Source organism: Triticum urartu, chromosome 3A, assembly GCF_056163025.1.
Source record: "Triticum urartu cultivar PI428250 chromosome 3A, HENAU_Tu73, whole genome shotgun sequence".
In the NCBI taxonomy this organism is placed as follows: Eukaryota; Viridiplantae; Streptophyta; class Magnoliopsida; order Poales; family Poaceae; genus Triticum; species Triticum urartu.
The window spans coordinates 45605441-45631683 of record NC_141875.1 but is presented as its reverse complement, the minus strand read 5'-3'; the positions used below and the strand labels follow the sequence as shown (position 1 = coordinate 45631683).

Genomic DNA, 26243 nt, shown 5'->3' with positions numbered 1-26243 from the left:
TTCAATATGCGCGTCAGTCGGCCGACGCATAGCCGTCGCCAAAATCGTCTCACGGTTTTCGTTTTTTCAAAACTACGATTTCTTCGGGAATGCACACAAACTTCCCACCACATTCAATCGTCACGCCTATAGCGATACATACGTGCAGGTGGGCGGGTGTGGGTTGGTCGTCGGTGTTGGTAAACGTGGTACAGCGGGGCGTGTGACGGACGGCGTGCAAGTGCATCATGCGATGCGATGGAACGGGAGCACGGGAAGATGGCGTGCGAGGAATTACGGCCGGCCGCCGCGTTCAGTCGTTCGGGGCCGTTGGGCCGCCCGGCCTACTCCCCACCCAACCAACTGAGACCCTCTCTCTCTAATCCCGTCGTGCTGAACCCAGTCCATACACCATCTCAAGATGTTGGAGGGTCACACCGCGGATACAAAAGTTTGCACGTTATTCTAAAGTGATAAACACGTTTTTTTTTGCGGAGCTTACGCATGCAAGATCATCATACTAGAAGTTCCTTTTTTTACAGGAAGATCACACTGCAAGTGAGTACTCCATCAGTTAATAAATATAGGATGTTTTAACTTTTCCCTAGATCAAATGTATATATTCACGTTTTAGTGTGTTTGTTCACTCAGCTCGGCCCTGTTTGTTTTAGCTTTGCTTGGATTTTATTCACATGTGGATATCCGCTTCAGTGGCGAAGCTGATTCGCGCTGATTCCACGAATCAGTTTCGCCACCGGAGTACACTTTTTTTTGCGGGTGAGACTAATTCGTTCAACATCATATGGTTTCACCTTCGGTGAGCCATCTTGGAGGTCCGCAAAACTGCAGATCAGCGATGGAGCGGCGTCAAGCTCGGATGAGAAGGTGATCCGTCACTTTTTTTTCCTTCGGTGGCTGTTGTGGCGGTGTCGAAGGCAGGTGACGGGCGTTGGTGTCAAGCTCAGAGGCATCCTGTTGTCTTTTCAGTTTTGTCATGTCAGTCTTTGCGTTACTTGTATTTTGGTCTTTATGATATTACACACCTGGGTTGTGTAAGTTCTACTCCTTTTTTTTTGTTTAGGCAGATTGTAGTTGTAGGTAGCACCGGTTAACGACTCGGCTGGTACGCAAAGAGTCCTGGGCCGTGACCAGGGAGACCCGGTCCGCGTCAAGACGCTGCATCCTCCTCCTCCGCCTTAACGCCTGCGCATAACTCCGGTGGGCCCGTCCGCCCAACGCCCCACCGGCCCGCACCTCCCCCCACCGCCGCGGGATCTCAATCAAATACGCCTCCCCCTCCGACCCCTTCTCCCCCACACAGCCTTCTCTCTGCCCTCCTCTCCACCTCCGCCACAGGTTCAGCTCGCCTCGCCTTGCTGCTTGAAGCCACCAGCGGAGGCACGCCGGAGGGAGCATGAAGGTCTCCGTCGTGTCGCGGAGCGGCCGCGAGGTCGTCAAGGGCGGCGTCGAGCTCAAGGACTCGGTACGCGCCCGCCCGCTCTTCCTTCCGCGCCGTGGGCCGGGGGAGGGTTTCGCTTTCTCTTGCCCGGGGTTTAATTAAGATCTCGAGACCGGAGTTTCCAAGCTCGGCCTGACCGTTCGCCCCGTGGTTCCCGTTTTCTCTGCAGGCCAAGGTCGCGGATCTGCAGGAGGCCATCCACGCCAAGAGTACGTTTCATCACCTCTCTTTCCTCCCCGCCAATACCTTCTACTTCCAGATTTGAGTTCAAATCTGAAAAAAATACTAGCACCGTCAACCGCAGTTCAGTCAGTGTGGTGACCAGATGAGTTCGCTGGGGGTGCTGCGTTGGTTAAACCAAGTAGTACCAAATTCGTCAGTGAACAAGTAGATGAGCTGAACGCTACACTGTGTTTGGGTCATATTTAGTAAGTACTGCTTGACAATCACATCAGTGCAGTGAAGGGCCTGTAGCCAGTGTTTTGCTCCTTGCTTGCCCTCATCTGGTAGGGTCCTGTGGCTGGTGCAGGTTGTTAGGATCTTGTCTAGGTAGGAGGGAGTTGGCCGTCCACATCTATGCACTCACAAGCTTCGTGGGTGCTTTTTTTATTTCTTAAATACAAAATTGCACTTCCGCATGAGTATTTCAGTTAATTGCGGTCATATGATTTGTTGTTTCTGGAGAAGGAAAGGTTATAGAAGGATAAGCGAATTCAGATGACGGACTTGGCTAGGTGTCGTTTGGAGACTGGTTTGGGTATATACTTCATAATTTCAACTGTGTGTTAGAAAAAAGAACAATCATGACACAGGGTGAAAATTAACATTATGTGGATCCCTTTGAAAAATAAAACAAGTTGCTGCGGCAAGCTAATAATGTCTATTGGTACTCTGTTTTCTGTTCTAAGCTACTTAATCTGAAATTGCAACCTTTGGTCACATTTAAGACGAGAAGTAAATAATTGCAAGAAATCTCTCTTTTAGTACATGTTTATGCTGCAAGGTTTAGTTGTGATTTTCCTGCTTGTTAGGTGAAACTGGATGTTTTTTGGTATGTTCTGCATTTATTTTCTATGCAATCTCCCCCTTTTCTGTTGGCCAAGTTTGTTTGAGATGGCCTGATGATTGTTTATCATATCTTAGCCTGATGGAGAAAGTATGTACTATGATGGTTCCTGAGCAACTTAGTTTTCTTTAGGTGTTTTCCCATGATAACTCCATTTTTCCTTTACCCCTTTTTATGTGTTCTTCCTATTTGAGCATCTAATTTTGCTATGAATTAGTTGAGACTGTCACTGAGCAAAATTTTCGCTGCTTTGCTGATCAAGAATCCTATATTACTTATGGTATTTATTGCCAAGTTTGTAGGCATCATCTTATCCTTTATAACCTTTTCCATACCCACAGAGCTACCATGTTAGCATATTAACTTGCCATCCTGTAATCTTAAAGTGAGGCTTACACACAGTTATTACTCATGCTGGACCATTAAAGCAGATCTGGTGCCATGTGATTGAGTCAGGAGACAGATCACCACATATGGTGATGCAGTGTACTGTTTAATGTATGAAATGCCACCAGTCTGAACTTTTGAGCTGCAGAATAGAATATTATAATCCTGATGGTGCGTGCGGCTCAACTAAGAAACAATTCTCCTGAAACATAGTGATAAACTGATAATCCACGTCCCGATCTTGGTCAAATATGTTGGAAACTTTGAAAATAGTTCCATCCTAATTCTGCACCCTTTCCACTTTTACTAGTTTGTTTGATTGTTTGTTGCCATAAGTAGCTCATGTTTCGACATTGTCTTCAAGCAGCACTTCTAATTCTGATCATACAAGACTAATATAGTTACTTTACTGCCAAACTAAGTGTAGCATGCCCTGCTAGATGCATACTGTTGCTGTTCTGCTTTTGAGCCTGCACCATAAGCTGCTAATGTTGAGAACAGTGTTACCATTAGATCTTCCCTATGCATGAAACTTGCTTCCCTGCTATTGTTCAGAACAATATGAATGGGCTACACTGACATGGTTGATCATGTTTTTGTTTATGCTTTCTTTCTCTATGAAGAGCAATGGTGTATGAGTTGCTAATCACTTGTGTTTACACCATGCAGCTAAGAAGTATTATCCTGCCAGGCAACGGCTCACCCTCCCTGCACAACCTGGAAAATCTGGAAAGCCAGTTGTCCTCAGTCAAAAGGCCAGCCTATCGGAATACTGCGAGAAAGGTTCCGGTTCCCTGACCGTGGTCTTCAAAGATTTAGGCCCGCAGGTCTACTACAGCACGCTCTTCTTCTGGGAATACGTCGGCCCTCTTATCATCTACCCCATCTTCTATTACCTGCCGGTCTACAAATACTTTGGATATGAGGGAGAGCGGGTCATCCACCCTGTCCAGACCTATGCCATGTACTACTTCTGCTTCCACTACTTCAAGAGGATCATGGAGACCTTCTTCGTCCACCGCTTCAGCCACGCGACTTCCCCCGTGTCAAACGTCTTCAGGAACTGCGCCTACTACTGGACCTTTGGAGCGTACATTGCCTACTACTGCAACCACCCTCTGTACACCCCTGTGAGTGACCTGCAGATGAAGATTGGGTTCGGCATCGGGGTCGTGTGCCAGATCGCAAACTTCTACTGCCACATCCTGCTGAGGAACCTCAGGAGCCCGACTGGCAGCGGCGGCTACCAGATCCCACGGGGCTTCCTGTTCAACATCGTGACGTGCGCGAACTACACCACCGAGATCTACCAATGGCTGGGGTTCAACATCGCCACACAGACCGTGGCGGGTTATGTCTTCCTTGCTGTGGCGGCGGCTATCATGACCAACTGGGCGCTCGGGAAGCACAGCCGCCTAAGGAAGGCAAGTGTACCTCTTCTCTGCACACTGAATTACTGAACACGGAACAAAACCTGTGAAAACTGCATGGCTTTACTGACATTTGCTTCTTTCTTGTGCAGCTGTTCGACGGGAAGGACGGGCGGCCCAAGTACCCCCGCCGATGGGTGATTCTTCCTCCATTCCTGTGAAGAAGTCACGGTGCTCGCAAGGCCTGCATCTGGAGATTCAACATTTATTCTGTTCCAGCGTTCCAAAGTTAAAAGCCATCAATCGATTTCACTCAAACATTCCTACTAATCGTGCCTTGTACCAGCTGTCAAACCTCAATTATGTAGTCCAAATGTTCTTATCCGAAGGATGTATTTTCTTACTCCCTCTGTAAACTAATAGAAGAGCGTTTAGATAACTGAAATAGTGATCTAAACACTATTATATTAGTTTACGGAGGAAGTACCATATTGTTGAAAAACTTTCTCTGGGGTTTATTTACGCCGCACCGCAACGTGTTGTCATAGTCAAGTCCAACACTAAGATGATTCATCAGATATGTGTCGGCCCGTGTTCCGTTCTTCTGAGAAGTCGATGATGCAACCATTTGCCGTTCTGATGCTTTATCATCATTCCTTCCTAAGTCATCTTACTTGAAGTTTGACAATGTTCGCATGCTTGCTTGACGTTGCTGTGCGTGCTCATCCACAAAGTCGTTGGAAGAGGTCAATTAGGGCATATGGTACAGAGATGATCTGTTGGTTAATTTATTTATGGTTGGTGATGGCCACTCTGCATTCTCTGCCAGTCAGCTTCCCGGTGACTTGTCAGCTTATCACCATCAGTCAGTGTTTTCTCTCTCGGAAATAAGTAAATAAATACTAGTCACACAAAACCAATGCTATTTTTTTCTCCTCTTCTGTATGTACATGCATGTGGAAATTCACATAAAAGACCTTGATGGGCGGTAGCCAGTCAGACTGGAAGAGTTCTTGCTGACCATCATTTTCACGTGCTGCCTCGCTGTCGCCGGTCGTCTGCGACTGCCGGGCGACCTGCACCGCGGTAGCACTTGTCGCCGGTCAGCTGGAACGGAATGTTTCTACCAGAATCCAACGAGGCCCTAGGCAGATTTCCTTGCACCATTTGAGTTGACAGAAAAAAGAAACACTTGACTTCATCAAAATTATTGTCTTTGCACACATAGTCATGTGTGGATATAGTGTCATGTGGGGCTGAATTTTCGCAGCAATTCCACGGCCATCATCTTCAAGTAGTACTAGGACCTAGAGTCTTAGACTGATAGTTTATGATTTATTTATAACTCATAGCCCAAAGAGTAGTACTGGTATGGACAAGTGCTTGGAAGATGCCGCGGCTCTGGACGCAGGATCACAAGCTTAGTTTGTCACTCGTCCTGCGACAGTGAGAGGAAGGGATACTCCACTTTGTGGCATGTGGGTACGTACTACGGGGCTGACATTCGAATGATTAGATTATCATCACATCGCGATCCTACTGGTTTTTGCTGCGTGCCATTTGTCCTCCCTACATCACACTACACTTCAGCTGGATGGAACTGGATTTCCTTGTCAATTACTCCCTCCGTCCCATAATATAAGATTGTTTCTGACACTACACAAAATTTCTTACTCCCTTTATTCACTTTTGTAAGTCGTTTAGGACAGCTAAAATTGAACTGTTTTAGGTGCTGTCTTAAATGTCTAAAAGGTCTTACAAAAATGAACGGAGGGAGTATATTATGGGACGAAGGGAGTATGTTGGAATGTCTTATGGGCTTTCATGCTATTTTCTGTAGACAAAATAAAAGAAATTTACTACTTAATGCCTGGGTGTTGCTGAGTAAAAGTTCGTTTACCACCTCCACTTTTCATATTTGGAACTACTTCCTAAATAGTCTTTTTTTTTCGGAAAAACTTCCAATCTATTCATCTTCAATCATGACAGTACAACGAACATCAGAAATAAAAATTACATCCAGATCCGTAGACTACCTAGCAACAACTACAAGCACCGCAGCGAGCCGAAGGCGCGCCGCCGTCATCGCACCTCCATCGCCGGAGCCGGGCACAACTTGTTGTAGTAGACTAAATAGTCTATATATTCTAGACACCAAGAAAACAATAACACAATTATTATGCTGAGCAAGAAAATTATATTGCTAGATATCCTTGTCACGTATGCGCAATTAAGTTTCGTGTGATATATGGCTTTGTGACAAAGAACAAGTCAATACAAGTTCGCCATGTATGGGTTTACACTTTCGTTTTCACTTCTCTTCTGCCATTGGCCAGTTGGATCGCTAGAAAGAAAAAGATTAATATCTAGATGTGCAAAAGAACGAGCGAGGATGACACTTGACTCAAGGGAATCATTTTGATCTCCGTGAGAAACGGAGACAATCGAGTTTAAGGAGGTCCAATGCATAATCATCAAGTGAGAAATGATAATAGCTCAGGGGTTTTGACGCAATTGTCTCTGGTCATATTTTAAGAAGCAAATGGCAGTGCTTGGATGCTCCTCCTGAGTGAAAGTTCATTGACCACCTCCAATTTTCGTAATTGACACCATGGTCCATATTGTGCATTGCTCTTATGAAAAATTTGAACTGCCTAAATTGGCAACATATATCTCGCCCCATCCCTAGAAAAGAATATTGATGCAATTTCCAATTCTAAAAAAATAATATTAATTAAATTTAGCATGTGAGTAAAGAAAATGACATTTCTTGATATCTTTATATGACGTATGGGTTATAAATTCCCGCAAAAATTATTTTTGCATGGCATACAACTCTCGATCAAGAACAAGCCAATATACACAGGATGTTTTTCTTGCTTCCCATTTTCTCGCCTTTGGTGCCGGTGTGAGGCTTGTGATAAGTTTTAGAGGTCTGGAGCTTGAATCAGCGGCTCTCCTGACGGTGATTTCTTCTTTTTCAGGTCACCGGTTAAGTGGGATTGTGGCCTTGGTGACTTTTGGTCCGGAATCAACAATGATAAGCTGGCTCCGACGGTGTGCCATCGGCCATTCAGGTAGAAGATGGCGAGCCTTCTAGGGACCTTGTTGTAATTTCTTTTTTTTTAGAGATGTTCGTACTATTGGTTTGGTTAACATATCTCAAGTTTTTTTTAAAATAAATCTGAATAGAATTGTGATATGGAGACGTGTTTCTTTCCTTCTTTTGTGATCTTTAGTTTAATGTGCGGAATTGTATATCCTTCTTAAAAAGCTCAAGTAGAAAAGGAGGTGTTAAATTGCAAGACTCATAGAGCAACTTATTTGGATACAAATAAATTTGAGCAAAATAATAAAGTTTTCTTTGGCCATGTAACCAAGCTTTTTTTAGAAAGAAAGAAACATGTTTAATTGCATGATAACACTTTGGTTGGACACTAATAATTTTGTGCCAAATTATGTTTCTTTAGCTAAATAACTATTTACCTCATTTATTGGACCCCAATTAACTTGCTCAGATCTTGGATATATTCTTGGTATTGAGTGACAAACATATCTTTAGCTCATTTATTGGACCCAAATTAACTTGCTCAAATCTTGGATATATATTCTTTGTTACCGATTAAAAACTAAACATACCCATTTCACTCAATATTTTTCAAGACTGCCACTTTACTGCTGAGAATTAACGCACATGTCATCGAATCTTCGGAAAAGAAACAAAGGTGGCGGGACGGGAGAAGAGACGAGGTGTTGACTTCTCTTTCCTCCCTAACAAGAAAAGCCTTTCCTCCTTCTCCTGTCGGCGCCACCGCCGGTATGTCTCATCTTCGATGTCCTTTGGGCCATGGAGGTGCAGAGGACCTCGGCCCCCCACCGGTGGGAGGGACCCCGTTCTCGTTCTTGTTAGTTTCAGCGTCTTGGTTGGGGCTGTGTGGTGACGGTGATGTCCCTTAGTAGGAATAATGTCTCCCATGTTTTATCCCCGTCCTGATGGTGCGTCTAGTTTCATTGGAGGGTGTGTGGAGGTGTGTGATAACCCACAAGTATAGGGGATCGCAACAATTTTCAAGGATAGAGTATTCAACCCAAATTTATTGATTCGACACAAGGGGAGCCAAAGAATATTTGCAAGTATTAGCAGCTGAGTTGTCAATTCAACCACACCTGGAGATTAATTATCTGCAACAACGTGATCAGTAGCAAAGTAGTATGATAACTTTAATAGTAGTAGCAACAACAATAGTAACGGTAACAGTGATAGCAATGATTTTGTAGCAAGTGTAATAGTAACAATGGCAGTAGTAACTTAGCAAGAACAATATGAGAGAAATCTGTAGGCATTTGATTAGTGAATTCTTTGGATGATATTAATCATATAATAGTCATAACCTAGGGCTATACGACACTGGCTCCAGTTCATAAATATAATGTAGGCATGTATTCCGTAAATAGTCATACGTGCTTGTGGAAAGAACTTGCATGACATCTTTTGTATCCCACCCTCCTGTGGTAGCGGGGTTCTTTTGGAAACTAAGGGATATTAAGACCTCCTTTTAATAGAGAACCAAAACAAAGCATTAACACATAGTGAATACATGAACTCCTCAAACTACGATCATCACCGGGAAGTGTCCCGACTATTGTCACTTTGCGGTTGCTGAATCATAACACGTAGTAGGTGACTATAACTTGCAACATCGGATCTAGGACATGGATATAATGGTGATAACATAAACGGTTCAGATCTGGAATCATGGCACTCGGGCCCAAAGTGATAAACATTGAGCATGGCAAAGTCATAACAACATCAATCTCATAGCATAATGGATACTAGGGATCAAGCCATAACAAAACTGACTCAATTACATGATGAATCTCATCCAACTCCTCACCGACCAGTGAGACTACGAAGGAATTACTCACTCCCGGTGGGGAGGATCATGGAATTGGCGATGGAGAAGGGTTGGTGATGACGAAGATCGAAGATCCCCCTCTCCGGAGCCCCAAACGGACTCCAGATCTGGCCTCCCGATGAAGAACAGGAGGTGGCGGCGGCTCCGTCTCGTGAAACGCGATAATTCTTTCCCCCTGATTTTTTTTCTCAAAATATGTGAATTTATAGTATTAGAGTTGAGGTCTGCGGGGCCACCGGGTGGGGACAACCCACCTGGGCGCGCCTGGAGGGGGGGGCGCCCTGGTGAGTTGTGCCCCCTCGAGTGGTTCTTAGCTCCAGAAATTCTTATTTATTGAATAAAAAATCCTCGCAAAGTTTTGTTTCAATCCGAGAACTTTTATTTCTGCACAAAAACAACACCATGATAGTTCTGGTGAAAACAACGTCAGTCCGGGTTAGTTTCATTTAAATCATGCAAATTAGAGTCCAAAACAAAAGGAAAAGCGTTAGGAAAAGTAGATACGACGAAGACATATCAGTGTGTCTCCGTCGGATCTCATGGAATTCGGTCGATGTTGGTCTTCGATGGATCTATGTGGATCCGTCCTTTGTTCGTATTCGTTTGAGTGTTTACAGGTTTGATCCTTCCAATTTACGTCTTTCTTCATCAGTGATGGTTTCTGCTCTGGTGCGCTAGTTTTGTGGGGCCTTAGCACGACAACTTCCCGACTGTCTACTACAACAAGGTTTGCCCAGCTCCGGCAAGGGAGGGGCGATGACGGCGGCACGCCTTCCGCTAGCTCTAGTGTTTTTAGTCGTCGCTAGGTGGTCCACGGATCTGGTTGTAATTTTTATTATCTTTGTTGTTCTAGTATGTACTACCATGATTGAGAATGAATAGATTATCAAAAATAGAGGTGATTGTCTTTATCATGCATTTAGGCAGCAAATTAATTAAGGGCACACTACCACATTTAATATTAAATCATCAAAGCAAAGTATGGGTGAGAGTAGTACAATTGTATGCGAGCCGTGTTTTCTTCAGGCTCTTCTTTAAACTACCATTTGCTTTATTTTCTTCTGAAAGCCTACTATTCCTAGTGTCCTATTCCTTTTTGTCACCATGTGTACTTGTTTTCACCGTGATGTTGAGTTATATGAAAGTTAAATTTTTAATTTGATTTGCCCCCTCCGTCCCTCAGACTAAGCCCGATGATATTTTCTTTCTCACTAGGCATCTACTCCCTCTGTAAACAAATATAAGAGCGTTTAGATCACTAAAGTAGTGATCTAAATGCTCTTCTAAAAGTTTACAGAAGGAGTGTTAATTTGCGTTGTATCTGATCACGATGTGCAAAGATCTTGTCGAGTTAGAACAATATGTTTCATAGCTCAGCTTTGGTACTCAATTAATTTGCAAAATAATAAGGTGGTACTCAATTAATTGTACAAGATATAACTTTGATACTCAACTAATCGTGCAAGAATAATAAGTTTGGTACTAAATTAATTGCACAAAATATAAAAACTTTGGTACTTAATTAATGCAATAAGATATAAAAAGTTTGGTATCCAATTAATTGTGCAAAAACAAGAACTTTTGATACTCAATTGTAATTGTACACGATATACAAGATATAAATGGACGGAGTACATGATTTTCTTATTCAAATGGTTGAGTGTAGTGCATGCAGCAGCTACGATCCGATCAAACTTGGCGTGTTTTTTGAGACCACTAGCGTATCAAACTGGTCCACCGCATTCACTCATCGAAACGCAGAAGTGAAAATGGGAAGTCACCCGCAAAAAAAAAAAGAAAAAAAAATGGGAAGCAAAAAAAATCTTGTGTATATTGACTTGTTCTTGGTCAAGAGGTACTATATGCCACTAGGAAATAAATTAAAAGGGAACCAACAAGAGATACCATATACTCAGCAGTGCCCGGACATTAATTTTTACTTATTTGGCTTGCAAAATTGCATGAAACCCCCTAAGGTATTATCAGTTTCCACTTGCCTCCATTAGTTTTGGATCCGCCGTGTTCCTCCCAAATCTCGTATCCGCTTCTCACAAAGATTAAATGATTCAGAAAAATTCATATGTGATTTTGATACGGTAGTGGTCTCAAAATACATGCCATGTTTTATCGGATCGTATATGCTGCATGCACTACACTCAACCATTTGAATAAACAAATCTTGTACAGTTAATCCGTCCATATATATCTCATATCTTGTACAGTTAATCCGTCCATATATATCTCATATCTTGTACAATTAATAATTGAGTATCAAAAGTTCTTGTTTTTGCACAATTAATTGGGTACCAGACTTTTTATATCTTCGTTTCATTAATGAAGTACTGAAGTTTCTATATTTTGTGCAATTAATGAGTACCAAACTTATTATTTCTGCACGATTAATTGAGTACTACCAAAGTTATATATCTTGTATAATTAATTGAGTACCAACCATATTATTTTTGCATATTAATTGAGTACCAAAGCTGATGTATGCACATTACAGTGTTGAGACCCTAAGTAAAAAAAAAATTGGGGAGGGGGGGGGGGGGGGGGGGCAGCATATTGTTCTAACTCGGTGAGATCTTTGCACATCGCGATCGGCTGCAACAGAAATTAATATATGTCCAGTGAAAAAGAAAATATCGCCGGTCTTCGTCCGAGGGACGGAGGGGTCAAATCAAATTCACACCAACTTTGATTTTCATATGACCCACCACCCCGGTGCAAACAAGTACACACGGTGACAAAAAGGAGTAGGAAACTAGGAATGGTAGGCTTTGGGAAGAAAAGGAAAAGCAAACGGTTTAAAGAAGAGAGCTGGACGAAAACGCGGCTCGCATATTGTACTACGCCCACCCATACTTTGCTTTGATGATTTGGTATTAAATGTGGTGGTGTGCCCTTAATTAATCTGCTGCCTCAATGCATGATAAGGACGGCCACCTCATCTCTTGTCCCGTCACCTTTTGTTCCTTTTTGAAGATTCGACGATATGAGTGTTAATTCTCAGCAGTAAATTGGCAGCCTCGAAAAATATTGAGTGAAAGGGCTATGTTTGGTTTTTACTACTCAGTATCAAAGAATATATATCCAGGATTTGAGCAAGTTAATTGGGGTCCAATAAATGAGCTAAAGATATGTTTCGTATTTACTCAATACCACTGAGAATATATTCAGGATTTGAGCAAGTTAATTAGGGTCTAATAAATGAGCTAAAGATATATTTAGCATTTACTCAGTATCAAAGAGAATATACTATTCATGATTTGAGCAAATTAATTGGGATCCAATAAATGAACTAAAGATATGTTTCATTTTTACTCATTATACCAAAGAATATATTCAATAATTTAGCAAACTTAATTGGGGTCCATTAAATGAGCTAAAGATATATTTGGTATTTACTCAGTACCAACAATATATCCAGGATTTGAGCAAGTTAATTCGGATCCAATAAATGAGCTAAAGATATGTTTGTTTTTTACTCAGTACTAAAGAATATATGCGGGATTTGAGCAAATTAATTGGCGTCGAATAAATGGGCTAAAGATATGTTTAGTATTTACGCAACACCAAAGAATACATCAAAGATTTGGGCAAGTTAAATGGGATCCAATAAATGAGCTAAAGATATGTTTAGCTAAAGAAAACATAATTTGACACGGAATTACTAGTGTCCAACCAAAGGATTATCATGCAATTAAACATGTTTCTTTCTTTCGAAAAAACTGGGCAAAAACATTATTGTCTTGCTCAAATTTTATTTATATCCAAATAAGTTGCTATGTGAGTCTTGCAATTTAACACCTCCTTTTCTATTTGAGCTTGTTAAGAAGGATATACAATTCCGCCCATTAAACTAAAGATCACAAAAGAAACAAAGAAACACACCTCCATACCATAATTCTATCCGGATTTTTTAAAGTACCTTGAGATATGTGAACCAAACCAATAGTACGCACATCTCTAATAAAATTAAGAAATTACAACGAGGTTCCTAGAAGGCTGAACGTCTTCCTCGAGTGGGCCGATGGTGCACTACCGGTGCCATCATCGTTGTTGATCGAGGACGGAAAGACACCAAGGCCACAATCCTACCTGAACCAGTTCCCTGAAAAAGAAGACATCACCATCAAAAGAGTCGCGTATCCAAGAGCTAGACCTCTAAAATTTCTCACAAGCCTCACGCGTGGCACCGGAGGCTGAAGTGACACGACGAAGGACCAAACTGCAAAGGGGAGTTGCAATCGCCTCATCACAAATCTTGCAAAGCCTATCCTCACCGACCAGAAGGGCCAATTGGAATCTACACCGCCGCAGACAACATTGTCGGGAAACCAAGATGGGGAGGCTAAGGAAATCTTATTCACAAAGTCAGCACCACCGTCACGAAATCCTAACCCTAACCTATCTATGGGGCAACATCAAGCCACTGGGGTTCTCCACTCGCCAGGAAGGTGGGCGGAGGGGGGGGGGGACCTTTAGGCTCGACGTCGATGATAGACGATGAGGAACATTGGATCTCTCTTATCGCCTCGTAGGGAAGGGAGGAGGAATCATGGAGTTTGTGTGTGTGTGTGTGTGTGGCCGGGGGGGGGGGGGGGGGAGGGGTGAGGGGACGATATTTCATCGATTTATAGAAAGTTTTAGCTCAGACACAACTTAACACGTGTATGCGCTCGCCAAGTATAGCTCACTACTTTCTTATAGTGAATTTCATAAGGCCGTGGTGGTTTTGTCCAACTCACTCCCTCCAGACCACTATACTCCGCTCACAAAGAAGAAAGAAGCACACTTTCATCGATATCTATGGTAATTATAACTCGGTCATGACTTTGTGTGTGTACCTGCCAGCTGTATAACATCCTATTCCCGGACAACTGGATTTTGAAAAGTCGTTGCGGTCCGAACGCCTCACTCCCCCATTCCACTCATGCTAGCGCCTATTTCCTCCGCGAGCTCCCTCCCCTCCAACCCCAACTCTACCCGCCTGCCAAGTAGACCCCCCTCCTTCCCGGCAACCGGATTTTAAAAAGCCGTTGCGGTCCGAACGCCTCACTCCCCCACTCCACTCACTCTAGCGCCTATTTCCTCCGCGAGTTCCTTCCCCTCCTACCCCAACTCGACCCGCCCGCCAAGTACAACCCCCCACCTTCCCGGCAACCGGATTTTGAAAAGTTGTTGCGGTCCGAACGCCTCACTCTCCCACTCCACTAACGCCTGTGCCCCCTCCCTTCCGCGGGCTCTTCCCCCCACTCTCCCCTCTTCCCGCGAAAACAAAACTCCGCCCTCCCCGCCACCGCGTGGGCCACCCTCCCTACCCCCATCGTCGCTAACTTCATCCCGACAAATCCGCACCCTCCCCCGCGCCGCCGTGGACTCCGCGTCGGCCGAGCTCCATCACCGCAAGCTTTTCCTGCCCGATTTTCATTGCAAAAAACATTCTATATACGCTCGAAAATAAAAGAGGAGAGACCTTGCACTGAGCACATCAACATGGACAAGCAACAAAGGGCAACTAACAAAACAGCCTAAACCGAAGTGAAGTGATATCCCATCACTGTTCGGTGGCGGTCCAAGAGGGAGAAACATTCAACAGCAGGTGAGGTCAGCACTCGAGGCGAGGCGAGGCGAGGACCGGGCCGGAGCGAGGGATTTAACCCCAAACCCCCCGCAGCTTTTTCCACCCTCCCCCTCCCGGATCCGTTCCTTCCGTCCTCCTCCCTCCTCCCACCAACTCTCCCTCCCTCGGAGGAGCGCCACCCTCGCCTCCCTCCCCGCCTCGTCGTCGCCGGCGCGCGTCGCCCGCGCCCGTCCACCGAGGTTCGTCGCCGGTCCCCGCCCGCACCGAGCACGCCTCGACGAATTTCTCCTCTGCTTGTTTTGGTTTGGGTTTTACGGGTGCGTGCGTGCGTGCGTTTCTCCGGCCTGCGCGCGCGCGCGCCGCGTCCTCTCTCGATCGGCGCCACGGTTCGCGGCCGGCCGGCGCCGCCGCTGCCGCGTTCCCGTGCGGCTCATCTGTTCGCCGAAAGGCGCCTCTGCGCTGCGCGCGTGCGTTCCTCCTCGCTCGCTCGTTCGTCCGTCAGGCAAACCGTTCGTCAGGACAGAGCATCTATTCTCTCGTTGTTTCGGTTATTTCTGTTCGTTTTCTTCACTGCGAGAGCATGTTCGGCGAAGTCCGCGTTGATGATTGGGATTTGCTACCTGTTGTTGTTGATTTGTCTCTACTCTGTCTGTGGTCTGTACCGCATGCCTTCCGATTTCTGCATGGGCAGGCAGATATGGCCAAACGGACCTCTGTTTTTCGATAGGAAATGGTTTGTTCTAGCGTTTTTTTTTTCTCTTTTGCCTTTCATGGATCGGGAGTTACCAAGTGGGAAACCTCGAGCTGTTCATCGTGAATTCGTGATATGTTTTCCATGCCTCAAGTTGCGCATGGACCGAGTCACTGCACTATGTGGACTCCATTCCAGAGCAGATGGGTTGCTGAATCTGATTCTGATGGACGGATTTTTCTCCAGCAATTCAATGGACGGGTTGTCCAGATGGAGTGGATTGGTTTTTGCATGCAGCAGGCCACGATCTGGTTGATGGTAGAAGTACTGATTGTTTATTTCTGACTTTGTTGATGGTTGCTGTTGCTGTTGTTTGTATTGGATGGATGGGTTTTTCCTCCAGCAATTGAATGGATGGGTTGTTGAACGGAGTGGATTGATTTTGCAGCAGTCATGATCTGATTGGTGGTACAAGTACTAAGTACTGTACTAGTAACTACTTATTTTTGACTCTTGATTGATTGAGTAATGACTAATGAGAGTAGCCCTTTTGGTTGGGGTACAGAATTTTTGTCCAAGGAGTCGAGGACAGTATCTGTCAAACTGCCTCCACAGTTTTTCTTGTTTAGATTTGTAAGCTGGAGATCTCCTCTCAAGTGAATGAGCCTAGTGATGATATTGAGTAGCACAGCGGATTCCGCCCTCCCTACGCTGTTGATTTCAGAGTCTCCATTGATTAGCACTTCTTTTTGCCTAACCAAGGGCATTGTTTAGTAATTTTTCATATACATGATTTGTTTTCTGAGTCATGAGGAATGGATGTGCAGCCTAGTATGGTTTTTCTTAATCCTCCTGGGGTCAGTCTCTTTCTGTGTCAAGTTACTGAAAAGAGCGCAGAAGAATTACTTGCTTAACATGTGACCAGATTTTCGGCGACAGTTCTCCGGTTCTTCCTTGGAAGCTTTCTCAGCCTTCTTGATTTGCAATCCCTGTTGGTTGGCTGTGGATGTGCTTTCACGGTTCAAGTATGCTGTCCCAGGATGAAAGAAGGAAATCGCAATATTCTTCTTCACTAAAGTGGCTCTTCCTAACTACTATAGTTTTATTTCGCGGTCGTCTAATGATTGATTAGTGGTTCAGACACTAACTAACAAGGATACAGACAGGCATTGTTTATCTGGCGTGTCTTCAGAAATGGTTCGGTTGCAGTTTGGTGGGTGTCTGTGTGCATGTTTTAGGAAAGATGGGTGTTTACATCACCATCATTGACCCCCCTTTTTAATCTAGAAAAGGCGCAAACGACCCTCTTAAGTTACTTCTTATTCGCTTGTTCGTCAGTACTCTGTTACTTTATGCCTTTCCTCATGATTAAGACCTTCATTTGCCCTGCGGATCTTTGTGGATACTTGGCTAGGCACCATCTTTATGTGTACTAAATCTGTTCGGCCATACTCTTTTCCATTATGGTCTGGAGGCAATGATCTGTTTGGAGTTGGAAAAGTCATTAGGTATGTGCTTTGATAGGTTGTTAATCACTGTCCATTATGTTCATGACAGGTCACAGACCTAACTGAAGTCGAGGCACTGTTCCATAATCGGCGCGGGTGGTGCTCTGCTCATAAGGAATCATTCATTCCTCTTTTATGCTGCCGGGCCCAGGACAAATGGCCCAGCTGTTGCACCCTCAGGACTCTGGGTTTTATGGAAGGAAGGAAATGGGGGGCCGATGGAGCTTTCTTGAGTTGTTTGGCCTTCGCCGGCGCCTACGGTCCACGAAGAAGATGATCTCTGACAAGAAACATGGTAAGGAAAAAAGCACTGGTGGTAAGTTGGGGTTGTTCTTTAACCGCAACTGAGCATCCTTGAGTAAATTGATTTGATTCACCGAAAAAACAATAGGAGTACAGTTGTGGTTGTCATTCATGTATTCAAATACTTTGATTTTTCCATTTGACCTTTTATAAGTAATGATAAAATATAAACTCATAAGCAGGAAAGTTTTTAAACAATGATAAAATATAAACTCGTACGTTGGGAAGTTACTGTTTAGCACTTAGTGTACAGAACCTGAAGAATTAGAACTCTACACCTTGACCTGAAATATCTACAAGTATGACAGCTTATGCGCCTAAACAATATGTTGTAATTTTATTGACCGTGAAATTGACTGCAGGAAGTAGGCTTCGAGGTTGCTATGTTCCATTCAAAGACGAAGACAGTGGTGTCACGGATGAGCAGAGAGCTGTCATAGATGAGTACAAAAACACTAAAGTATATACCAATTACCCACCTTGATTATCAACTTCCAGAGTTCTCTTGATACTTGAATACTAGTACTGATGTCTCTGTTAATTTTTTCATTTGTATCCAGTAGTCCATTTTCGTCCTCTGGTTACAGTTTAAGAGAAATGAACTAAAATCATATGCATCATTGGTCCTTCTCTTTATGTATATCAGTATATAAATTATTGTATATTTGTGTCAGCATCTAGTGTGTACATAAACTTAAATCACCTCTACTCATTGTACTAATACATCTGATGGATTGTTTAGGCAAGTGCATGAATTATTTTATAAGCATAAATATATGATGATCTGCGTGCTGCTACTGCATTACATATAAGCAGTTTTTACAAGTACTTCTGTCCTCCAGATTACTTGCACACAGACAACTAGTTTTCCTTTGGATTTGGAGATGTGAACTGATCATATTCCATCAATTTTCTTGTATTTCAGGTTAAAAATAAACACAAGGGTTCAAAAAAGAGTTCTGGTAAGTCGGGTCTGAAGTCATTATTTTCAAGAAAATTGTACGGAAAGGAAGATCAGAAAGAGAAGATGCTTCCTGTTGGACCAAAGCTGCTGCGCACCCTTTCGATACATTACTTGGAAAACAATGACTATGTTCTGAATGGTCAGTCAGCTGCCAATGGTGACAGTTCTTCACACGACGCTAAACTGTCACTACCAAATGACACCAGTACAAACTTGCAACAGGATACGTTAAGCAACCTGGATGGTTCTGGTACTGACCATGTGAAACGGAAGAGCCACCGTAGCATCTCCATGGATGGGATTCTTCACAAGGTACCCTATGGGCAGAGGCTTTCTGGAGATAACATTAGACAAGAACTTCCTCGATCAGCCTCTGCCACATATGACAGGGATGGTCTGAAACCTTGCATTGGTACTGCTGCAAAGAGACATGGGAACAGCGGTTTTCGGCGTTCGCGTTCCCTATCTGAATCACTGGAGAGCTACTCTCACCTGCTTGATTCCATTTCAAGCAGTGAATCCAAAAGGCTGCTGACAAGCTCGAAGTCCACTAGGGATCACTCTTTGGATGGCCTTGGTGCAGCAACTGCACTGCAGAGAACTTCCATTTCTCAGCTCAGATCAAAAAGTGTGGTTAGACTTGCTGAATTTCTTGTGATTCCAGAAGACACATTGGCACCAGAAGTTCCAGAGGAAATAGTTGGAGATGTGAAACTTGCTGTGGATGAGGGTTCTTGTAATGAGGTTGCTGGTGGCTCTGAGGATCCTGTGTCACTTGAAGAGTTGTTGAGCGAGTGCGACGTCGTGGAATCATCGACTGAAGACAATTTATATATTGCTCCTTTAGCTTCAGAGGTGGTTGATGTTTCAGAAGAACAAGCTCCTTTAGCTTCTTCAGAGATGGTTGATGTTTCAGAAGAAGCTGCAACTTATGATGATGATCTGGAGGTTCTCTCATCGACCCAAGCCAAGCTGTGTACCGACCCTTCAGCATCTGAAGTTGACATCCCAGAAGAACATGCAACAACCTGTAATGATGATGATCTTATTCACTCGTCAACTGGAGCTGATCCATGCACTCTTCTTAGTCTTCTGCAATCAGCAGACGTCGACATTGCAGAACAGCAAGTGCCACCTTCTGATGATCAAATTCAGTCATGCATCACCCAACCTTCAGAAGACATCGACATTGCAGAAGAACTGGCAACAATCTCTGAGGACAATCAGATCCATTCATTTGATTCTTTGAAATCAGTCAAAGGTACTAGCTGTGTCCCTGACTCCAATAGAGATACTGAAGATGAGTTAAATTTATGCTGTGAACAAGAAACTGAAAGTCCAACCTCTGTTCTGGATGTGGCCTTCTCAGACCATCCTGCTGCTAGTTCAGAGAACCAAACAATGCTGAATGGTGAGATTTTCATCTAGTACATATGCAGAACCTGCATTAGCCTTCTATATTTTATTTTATTTTGAATTTTACCCTTCTATACTTAAAAAAAAGAAACTTCAGAATGGCATTCCAAACAAGCAGCAATTGAAATTTACTTATAAAATACGATGAAGTTATTACTGAGTCATCAATTTAATTAACGATCGAAATTCTTGAATTTACTATGGAATCCGCGTAACTTCTTATTTTAATCTCTTTTGCCTGTTCGTTTGTTTCGCAGATTCGTCGCTGGTGGAAAAAACTGTCCATTCAAATGAAGCACATGGCCATTTGGCTGATAATGATGATGGTCTCGATGCTAGCACTTCTGTCACACTACCAACTAGCTCATCGACTCTGGAGAGCATGCTTCAGGAGAACAACCTCACCGACCTCAACGCTCTCCAAGAAGCAGCAGATGATCCAAAGAACGAGGCCGAGTTGGCGTACGTCAACGACATATTCAACAAGTCGAGCTTCCGCGACGAGGCGCTGTTCGAAGCTTGGCGCTCGCAGAACCGCGCCGCGCTCCAGGAGGACGACTGCCAGCACTACGACGCCGCGGCGGCGGCCATCGACTTCACCGACATGTCGGCCGACGAGCTGCTCCTGTTCGACCTGACGAACGAGGCGCTGCTGGACGTGTACAAGGACTACGCCGCCGGCGAGTCCAGGCAGCCCCGCTTCTCCTCCTTCCAGCGGCCCAAGCCCGTCGGCGACCGCGCCCTCAGGGAGCTGCGGTCCAGGGTGGGCCGCCAGCTAGACGAGCGGCCGCAGTCCGGCGTGGAGGTCGACGTCGACGCCGTGCTGTCGAGCGACCTGGGCAAGGCGGAGCGCTGGAGCAACTTCCGGCGAGAGGCCGACCAGGTGGCGAGCCTGGTGGCCAACTCCGTGCTCGACAGGCTCGTCACCGAGCTCGCGCTCCAGCTCGCAAAGTTTTGAGTCTTGATGATAGATAGTTAGCCATTCATTTATTCTGCCTGCCCCATTTTTTATTGGTTAGTTAATTAATTTAGCTGCTTGATGATGATGATATATACACCATGGAAGTGTGAGGGGATGTTACATTACATTACATTACATTATCATGTAGATATCAGAAACCATTTTTGGTTCTTTCCTCCTGGGAGAGGAGAGGAGAATACATAGGAACATGAGTCAGGAGAATGTTGTTAGGTCATCTTAGTGGGATGAGTCATCTAGACTAGTTGCTGAGAATTGAGTGGACATGGGAGGCACTTGTTTTGTACTAGTGTCTGTTTTGAATGTATCTTGCTTCAGGTAAGAAAAATCTTGGAACAACAATTTGTCGGTTCGTGCCTTCTGGTCTTGCTCAAATTTACATGAGGAGAATGCAAGCGATAATTCTTCTGGGTTGATTGGCTTCTTGGTCTTTAGTCTTTACTTCTTTCTAGATCTTTATTTGGCTCCTCTTGTTTTTTTAGGGGTGAAATCAAACTTTGATTTATCAAAAGCCACAGTTCGTGGGATACAAGTTTGTCCATGGGGTTGAATCAGCCACACATGGCGCTTCTGATCTAAAGAAGAGAAATTTTAGCTAAACTATGAGTTCCACCATTTGCCGAACTAGTAGTGATCACCGAGAGAGGCTCATGCTAGAAATGGGTTCATCGTGGCCTGAAAAGGGGCTTGAACCCGTCACCAGGTCCATGATGTCCAGCCCAAACCATCTATCATCAGGCTTTGGGAGTAAGGGGGGCGAAGCCACACCAAGATATGGGTGTACAAATGTACACCCGTTAATTGTGGCTCTCACCGTAAGAATGTGTACCTGCAAGCTTAATGAAAACATTTAATATATATTAGTAGTTAATTTTAGTTAACCAAAGATAACACTAATATTTATTTAGGGCATCTCCAGCCGTTGGCCCCCCAGGGGGCGTCTAAAAGCGCCGTCTGGGGGTGAGCCGGCGCAAAAAATGGCCCTGGGGCGAGTCGGTCCCCAGCTGTCGGCCCCCAGGCGCGTATTAAAAAAAACAAAGGACCGTTCGGCGAAGTTATGATAAAAACTAGTTAAATTTCGGCCAAACATGGCAAATTTCGGTGAAATTCGCGCATTTTCATTACATTAACCTAATCTAAAAAAGAAAAGGGCTGAAGTCGTCGCCGCTGTCGCCGCCATCGTCGTCGTCGGCCTTCTCCTCCTTGACGCGGGCGCCCCTGCTGGACCCCTGCCCGGCGTCACCATGGCGGACTGGCGGCGGCGCGTCATCGTCGTCGTCGCTGTCGCATAAGACGACGACCCTGTCTTCAACGCGGCCGCGTCGGCGCTCCTCGAAGCGGCACAGGGCGGCGCGCTGGCGCTCCTTCTCCTTCTCCCGGCGCGCCTTCTCCATCGCAATGGAGTCCTGGCGCGCCCATTCTAGGGCCGCGTCGTCGTCGTCGAACTCCGCCTCCACCGGTGCCAGCCCCGGCTCCGTCTTCACCGGCGCCAGCCCCGGCTCCATCTTCGGCTTGACGAAGCGCGGAGGAGCCGGCGAGGAGGGGGCGCGCCGGCCGCCCTCGTTGATGACGATGCCGACGCTGCGACTGCGCCGGCCGATTGGCGTCTCCGCCATGGGCTCGGCCTTGACGCCGAGAAGCGCCGGAGAACCGAGGAGTGGGAAGATGAGCGAGAGGAGGAAGACGAGGAGGAGGCGAACCTCCTTGGCGCCCATACGCGTCGGTGTTGCGACGGGGCGGCCCCCATCGCAGGATAGGTCAACGGCGGGTTGTTGCCGCCGTCGAGGTGCGTCAGCACGTCCTCCAGCGTGCGGCCCGGGATGCCCCACCACAGGTGGCGCCCCACGCTGTTCTTCACGCCGCCGACCACCGGCGCGTCGTTGGTGGAGGCCAGGCGCTGCTGCTGGCGGCGCTGGAAGTACGCCGCCCATGCCGCGTGATTGCCGGCGGCGTAATGGGGGAGGGAGCGCTCGTCGTCGGTCAGGGAGGTGCGCGCGACCTCGACCTCCTCGGCGAAGTACGTGGGCTTCGCCACGGCGTCGGGTAACGGGGGAACAGGCACTCCCCCGTCGCTAAGCCGCCACCCCCGTCGGCCCGGCGCGCATGTCCGGCGGCGCCGGGATGTTCGCCTGGAACAGGAGCCAGGACTCCTGTTCGCGGAGCGAACGCCGGCCGAAGCCGTTCGCCGCCGCCTCGTCTCCGGGGAAGCGCTCTGCCATGGCGACGGGCTCGACGGTGGTAGAGAGGGAGAGAGAGAGGGGCTGCCGGTGACGCTCGGGAGAGGAAGATGGAGACGGGGAGAGAGGGGCTGGGCGGCGACGAGGGGCGAGTCTGGTGTGGGCACCGGCGAGAACCGCCGGCTTTTATAGCCGCTCCGCGCCGTGTGTACGCGCGCGAGGGAGGGGAGGCGTCGGCGCGCCGTTCCGAGACGCGCCGCCCGTGAAGAATCAATGGTAAGGCTGACCGGCGGCAGCCTTGCCATTGATTCCCCATGGGAACCGAGGCCGTTGGGGAAAGACGAGGCGCCGTGTCGCTGACGAGGCTGGCTCGCGGCTTTTCGCGCCAAAACAGCTCGCCCCGGTGCCCCCGGGCAACCCCCAGCGCGCCGGGTTCGGCCTGGGTCCGCCGGCGCTGTTTTCGGCCCAGGCCGGCGAAAATCGGACTCCTGGGGCGCGACTGGGCCGGTTTTTGGCGCCGGCGCGAAAAAATCGCCTGGGAAGGCCTTCCTGGGGTGCGGCTGGAGATGCCCTTATGTACACCCATTCCTCTAAAACTGGCTCGGCCACTGCGCCTGCCTCAGAGCCAGCCTGGAGTCGCCAGGGCCGGGGGCATCTCCTATTTGGCGCCACATGCGCCAGTTAACGTGCGTTTTTGTTAACTGGCGCCTGCAGCGTCCGTAAATGGGCCGGCCCATCTAGGCACCGGTTGACATTTTCGTTTGTGAAAATTCTATGAAATTTTTGAATATCGATGAACTTTTTAAAAATTTCAACAATTTTTTTTCAGATTGATGAACTTTTTTGAATATCAATGAACTTTTTTGAAATTTGATGAACATATTTTTTTGAAAATGTATGAACTTTATTTAGATTTATGAACTTTTTTTCAGTTCAATGAATTTTTTCTAAAAATACATGAACTTTTTTTGAATTTATATGAAATTTTGCAAATATAATGAACTTTTTTTTAAAATTAATGAACTTTTGCTAAATTTGATGAACTTTTTCAAATTGATGAACTTTTTTCAAAATTGATGAACCTTTTTTAAAGATATGAACTTTTTTTCAAATGGGTGAACCTTTTTTCTTTAAATCTGTAAACCTTTTTTATTTCATAATTTTAGTTTTGTAAAAAACAAAAAACAAACTAGGGCAACACGCTAGTGGGCAGGCCCATGCTAGCAGCGCTGCAGGCGCCGGATCGTTAACGGGCGCCTGCAGCGCTACATAGGAGCTCCCAGGGCCGGGCGTGGTCGAGCTCCAACCTCAGGCCGCATGTTTGTGGTCGAAGGGGTAAGAAAAGAAGAAGAACAAGCCAAAGAGGAACTTTCTTTTGGGTAGTGCTAGGCGCTAGCCGGCCGTCCCAATTTTCGACCTTCGCCACATCTTTCCTTCCTCTCGCACGGGATCAACTCTACTCCCCCTCCCCGCACTGAGCTCCTCCCGCGGACCCTGCGTCGAGCTCGCCGATCTTGAAGTACCGTCGGTGGCTGTCCTCATGACGCCAGTCGCTCACACCCCCGCTCTCTATGGTTCCAGCAAAAACAGATGATGGTCGTAGCATTTTGCACCATGGATGCAGCTCAACTCGTCACAGGTTCCAGCATCGCATGTAGCCAGTTATAGCAAAAAACAGACAGCCGTTGTAGGGGCACCCTCTTCCTCTCGCAACACCGTTGTAGCAAAATAGCTTGCCGGTGGAAGCTTTGCGGGTTGCCGGTTACAACAAATCAAGACTTCCCCGTCGCCGCCGCAAAATCACACCTTTGGTTCCAGCTGTTGGGGAACGTAGCAGAATTTTAAAATTTTCTACGCATCACCAAGATCAATCTATGGAGTCATCTAGCAACGAGGGAGAGAGGAGTGCATCTACATACCCTTGTAGATCGCGCGCGGAAGCGTTCAAGAGAACGGGGTTGATGGAGTCGTACTCGTTGTGATCCAAATCACCGATGACCAAGTGTCGAACGGACGACACCTCCGCGTTCAACACACGTACGGTTGGGAAGACGTCTCCTCCAACTTGATCCAGCAAGGGGGAAGGAGAGGTTGATGAAGATCCAGCAGCACGACGGCGTGGTGGTGGAAGCAACGGTGATCTCGGCAGGGCTTCACCAAGCGCAGGGAGACATAGGAGTGTCACGGGAGGGAGAGGGAGAGGCCAGGGGCTTGGGGTGCGGCTGCCCTCCCTTCCCCCCACTATATATAGGGTCCCTAGGGGGGGCGCCGGCCCTAGGAGATCCAATCTCCTAGGGGGGCGGCGGCCAAGGGGGTGGCTTGCCCCCCAAGGCAAGGGTGGTGCCCCCCACCCCTAGGGTTTCCAACCCTAGGCGCAGGGGGAGGCCCAAGGTGAAGGAAATATGCCCTAGAGGCAATAATAAAGTTATTATTTATTTCCTTATATCATGATAAAAGTTTATTATTCATGCTAGAATTGTATTAACCGGAAACATAATACATGTGTGAATACATAGACAAACAGAGTGTCACTAGTATGCCTCTACTTGACTAGCTCGTTAATCAAAGATGGTTATGTTTCCTAACCATGGACAAAGAGTTGTTATTTGATTAACGGGATCACATCATTAGTTGAATGATCTGATTGACATGACCCATTCCATTAGCTTAGCACCCAATCGTTTAGTATGTTGCTATTGCTTTCTTCATGACTTATACATGTTACTATGACTATGAGATTATGCAACTCCCGTTTGCCAGAGGAACACTTTGTGTGCTACCAAACGTCACAACGTAACTGGGTGATTATAAAGGAGCTCTACAGGTGTCTCCAAAGGTACATGTTGGGTTGGCGTATTTCGAGATTAGGATTTGTCATTCCGATTGTCGGAGAGGTATCTCTGGGCCCTCTCGGTAATGCACATCACTTAAGCCTTGCAAACATTGCAACTAATGAGTTAGTTGCGGGATGATGTATTACAGAACGAGTAAAGAGACTTGCCGGTAACGAGATTGAACTAGGTATAGGATACCGACGATCGAATCTCGGGCAAGTAACATATCGATGACAAAGGGAACAACGTATGTTGTTATGCGGTCTGACCGATAAAAGATCTTCGTAGAATATGTAGGAGCCAATATGAGCATCCAAGTTCCGCTATTGGTTATTGACCGGAGACGTGTCTCGGTCATGTCTACATTGTTCTCGAACCCGTAGGGTCCGCACGCTTAAGGTTACGATGACAGTTATATTATGAGTTTATGCATTTTGATGTACCGAAGGTTGTTCGGAGTCTCGGATGTGATCACGGACATGACGAGGAGTCTCAAAATGGTCGAGACATAAAAATTGATATATTGGAAGCCTATGTTTGGATATCGGAAGTGTTCCGGGTGAAATCGGGATTTTACCGGAGTACCGGGAGGTTACCGGAACCCCCC

General features: G+C 46.0%; 2 protein-coding genes across 3 annotated transcripts; both read left to right on the top strand.

Moving 5' to 3' along the window:
* The first annotated feature begins 1229 nt into the window (after window positions 1–1229).
* On the top strand, window positions 1230–4837 carry CER10 (3-oxo-5-alpha-steroid 4-dehydrogenase family protein). Its single transcript, XM_048705785.2, has 4 exons — window positions 1230–1462; window positions 1608–1647; window positions 3561–4315; window positions 4414–4837. The coding sequence occupies exons 1-4, from the start codon at window positions 1394–1396 to the stop codon at window positions 4480–4482; spliced, it is 933 nt and encodes a 310-aa protein (XP_048561742.1). The 5' UTR covers window positions 1230–1393; the 3' UTR covers window positions 4483–4837.
* Window positions 4838–14854: 10017 nt separating this feature from the next.
* LOC125542657 (uncharacterized) lies at window positions 14855–20984 on the top strand. 2 transcript variants are annotated; one of them, XM_087546246.1, is made up of 6 exons: window positions 14855–15003; window positions 17013–17258; window positions 17629–17726; window positions 18192–19491; window positions 19600–19641; window positions 19904–20984. In XM_087546246.1, exons 2-6 carry the CDS (start codon window positions 17099–17101, stop codon window positions 20602–20604), a joined length of 2301 nt encoding a protein of 766 aa, XP_087402372.1. In that variant the 5' UTR covers window positions 14855–15003; window positions 17013–17098; the 3' UTR covers window positions 20605–20984. The 2 variants fall into 2 exon arrangements, with proteins under 2 accessions (XP_087402372.1, XP_048561740.2); XM_048705783.2 differs by having other exon boundaries at window positions 18192–19641.
* The last annotated feature ends 5259 nt before the right edge of the window (window positions 20985–26243 follow it).

Coding starts and splice junctions, on each gene's coding strand:
- LOC125542657 (XM_048705783.2), top strand. CDS start 17,099: ATGCTGCCGGGCCCAGGACAAATGGCCCAGCTGTTGCACCCTCAGGAC. Junction 17,259..17,628: donor GATCTCTGACAAGAAACATG/GTAAGGAAAAAA, acceptor AATTGACTGCAG/GAAGTAGGCTTCGAGGTTGC. Junction 17,727..18,191: donor ATGAGTACAAAAACACTAAA/GTATATACCAAT, acceptor CTTGTATTTCAG/GTTAAAAATAAACACAAGGG.
- CER10 (XM_048705785.2), top strand. CDS start 1,394: ATGAAGGTCTCCGTCGTGTCGCGGAGCGGCCGCGAGGTCGTCAAGGGC. Junction 1,463..1,607: donor GCGTCGAGCTCAAGGACTCG/GTACGCGCCCGC, acceptor TTTTCTCTGCAG/GCCAAGGTCGCGGATCTGCA. Junction 4,316..4,413: donor AGCACAGCCGCCTAAGGAAG/GCAAGTGTACCT, acceptor TTTCTTGTGCAG/CTGTTCGACGGGAAGGACGG.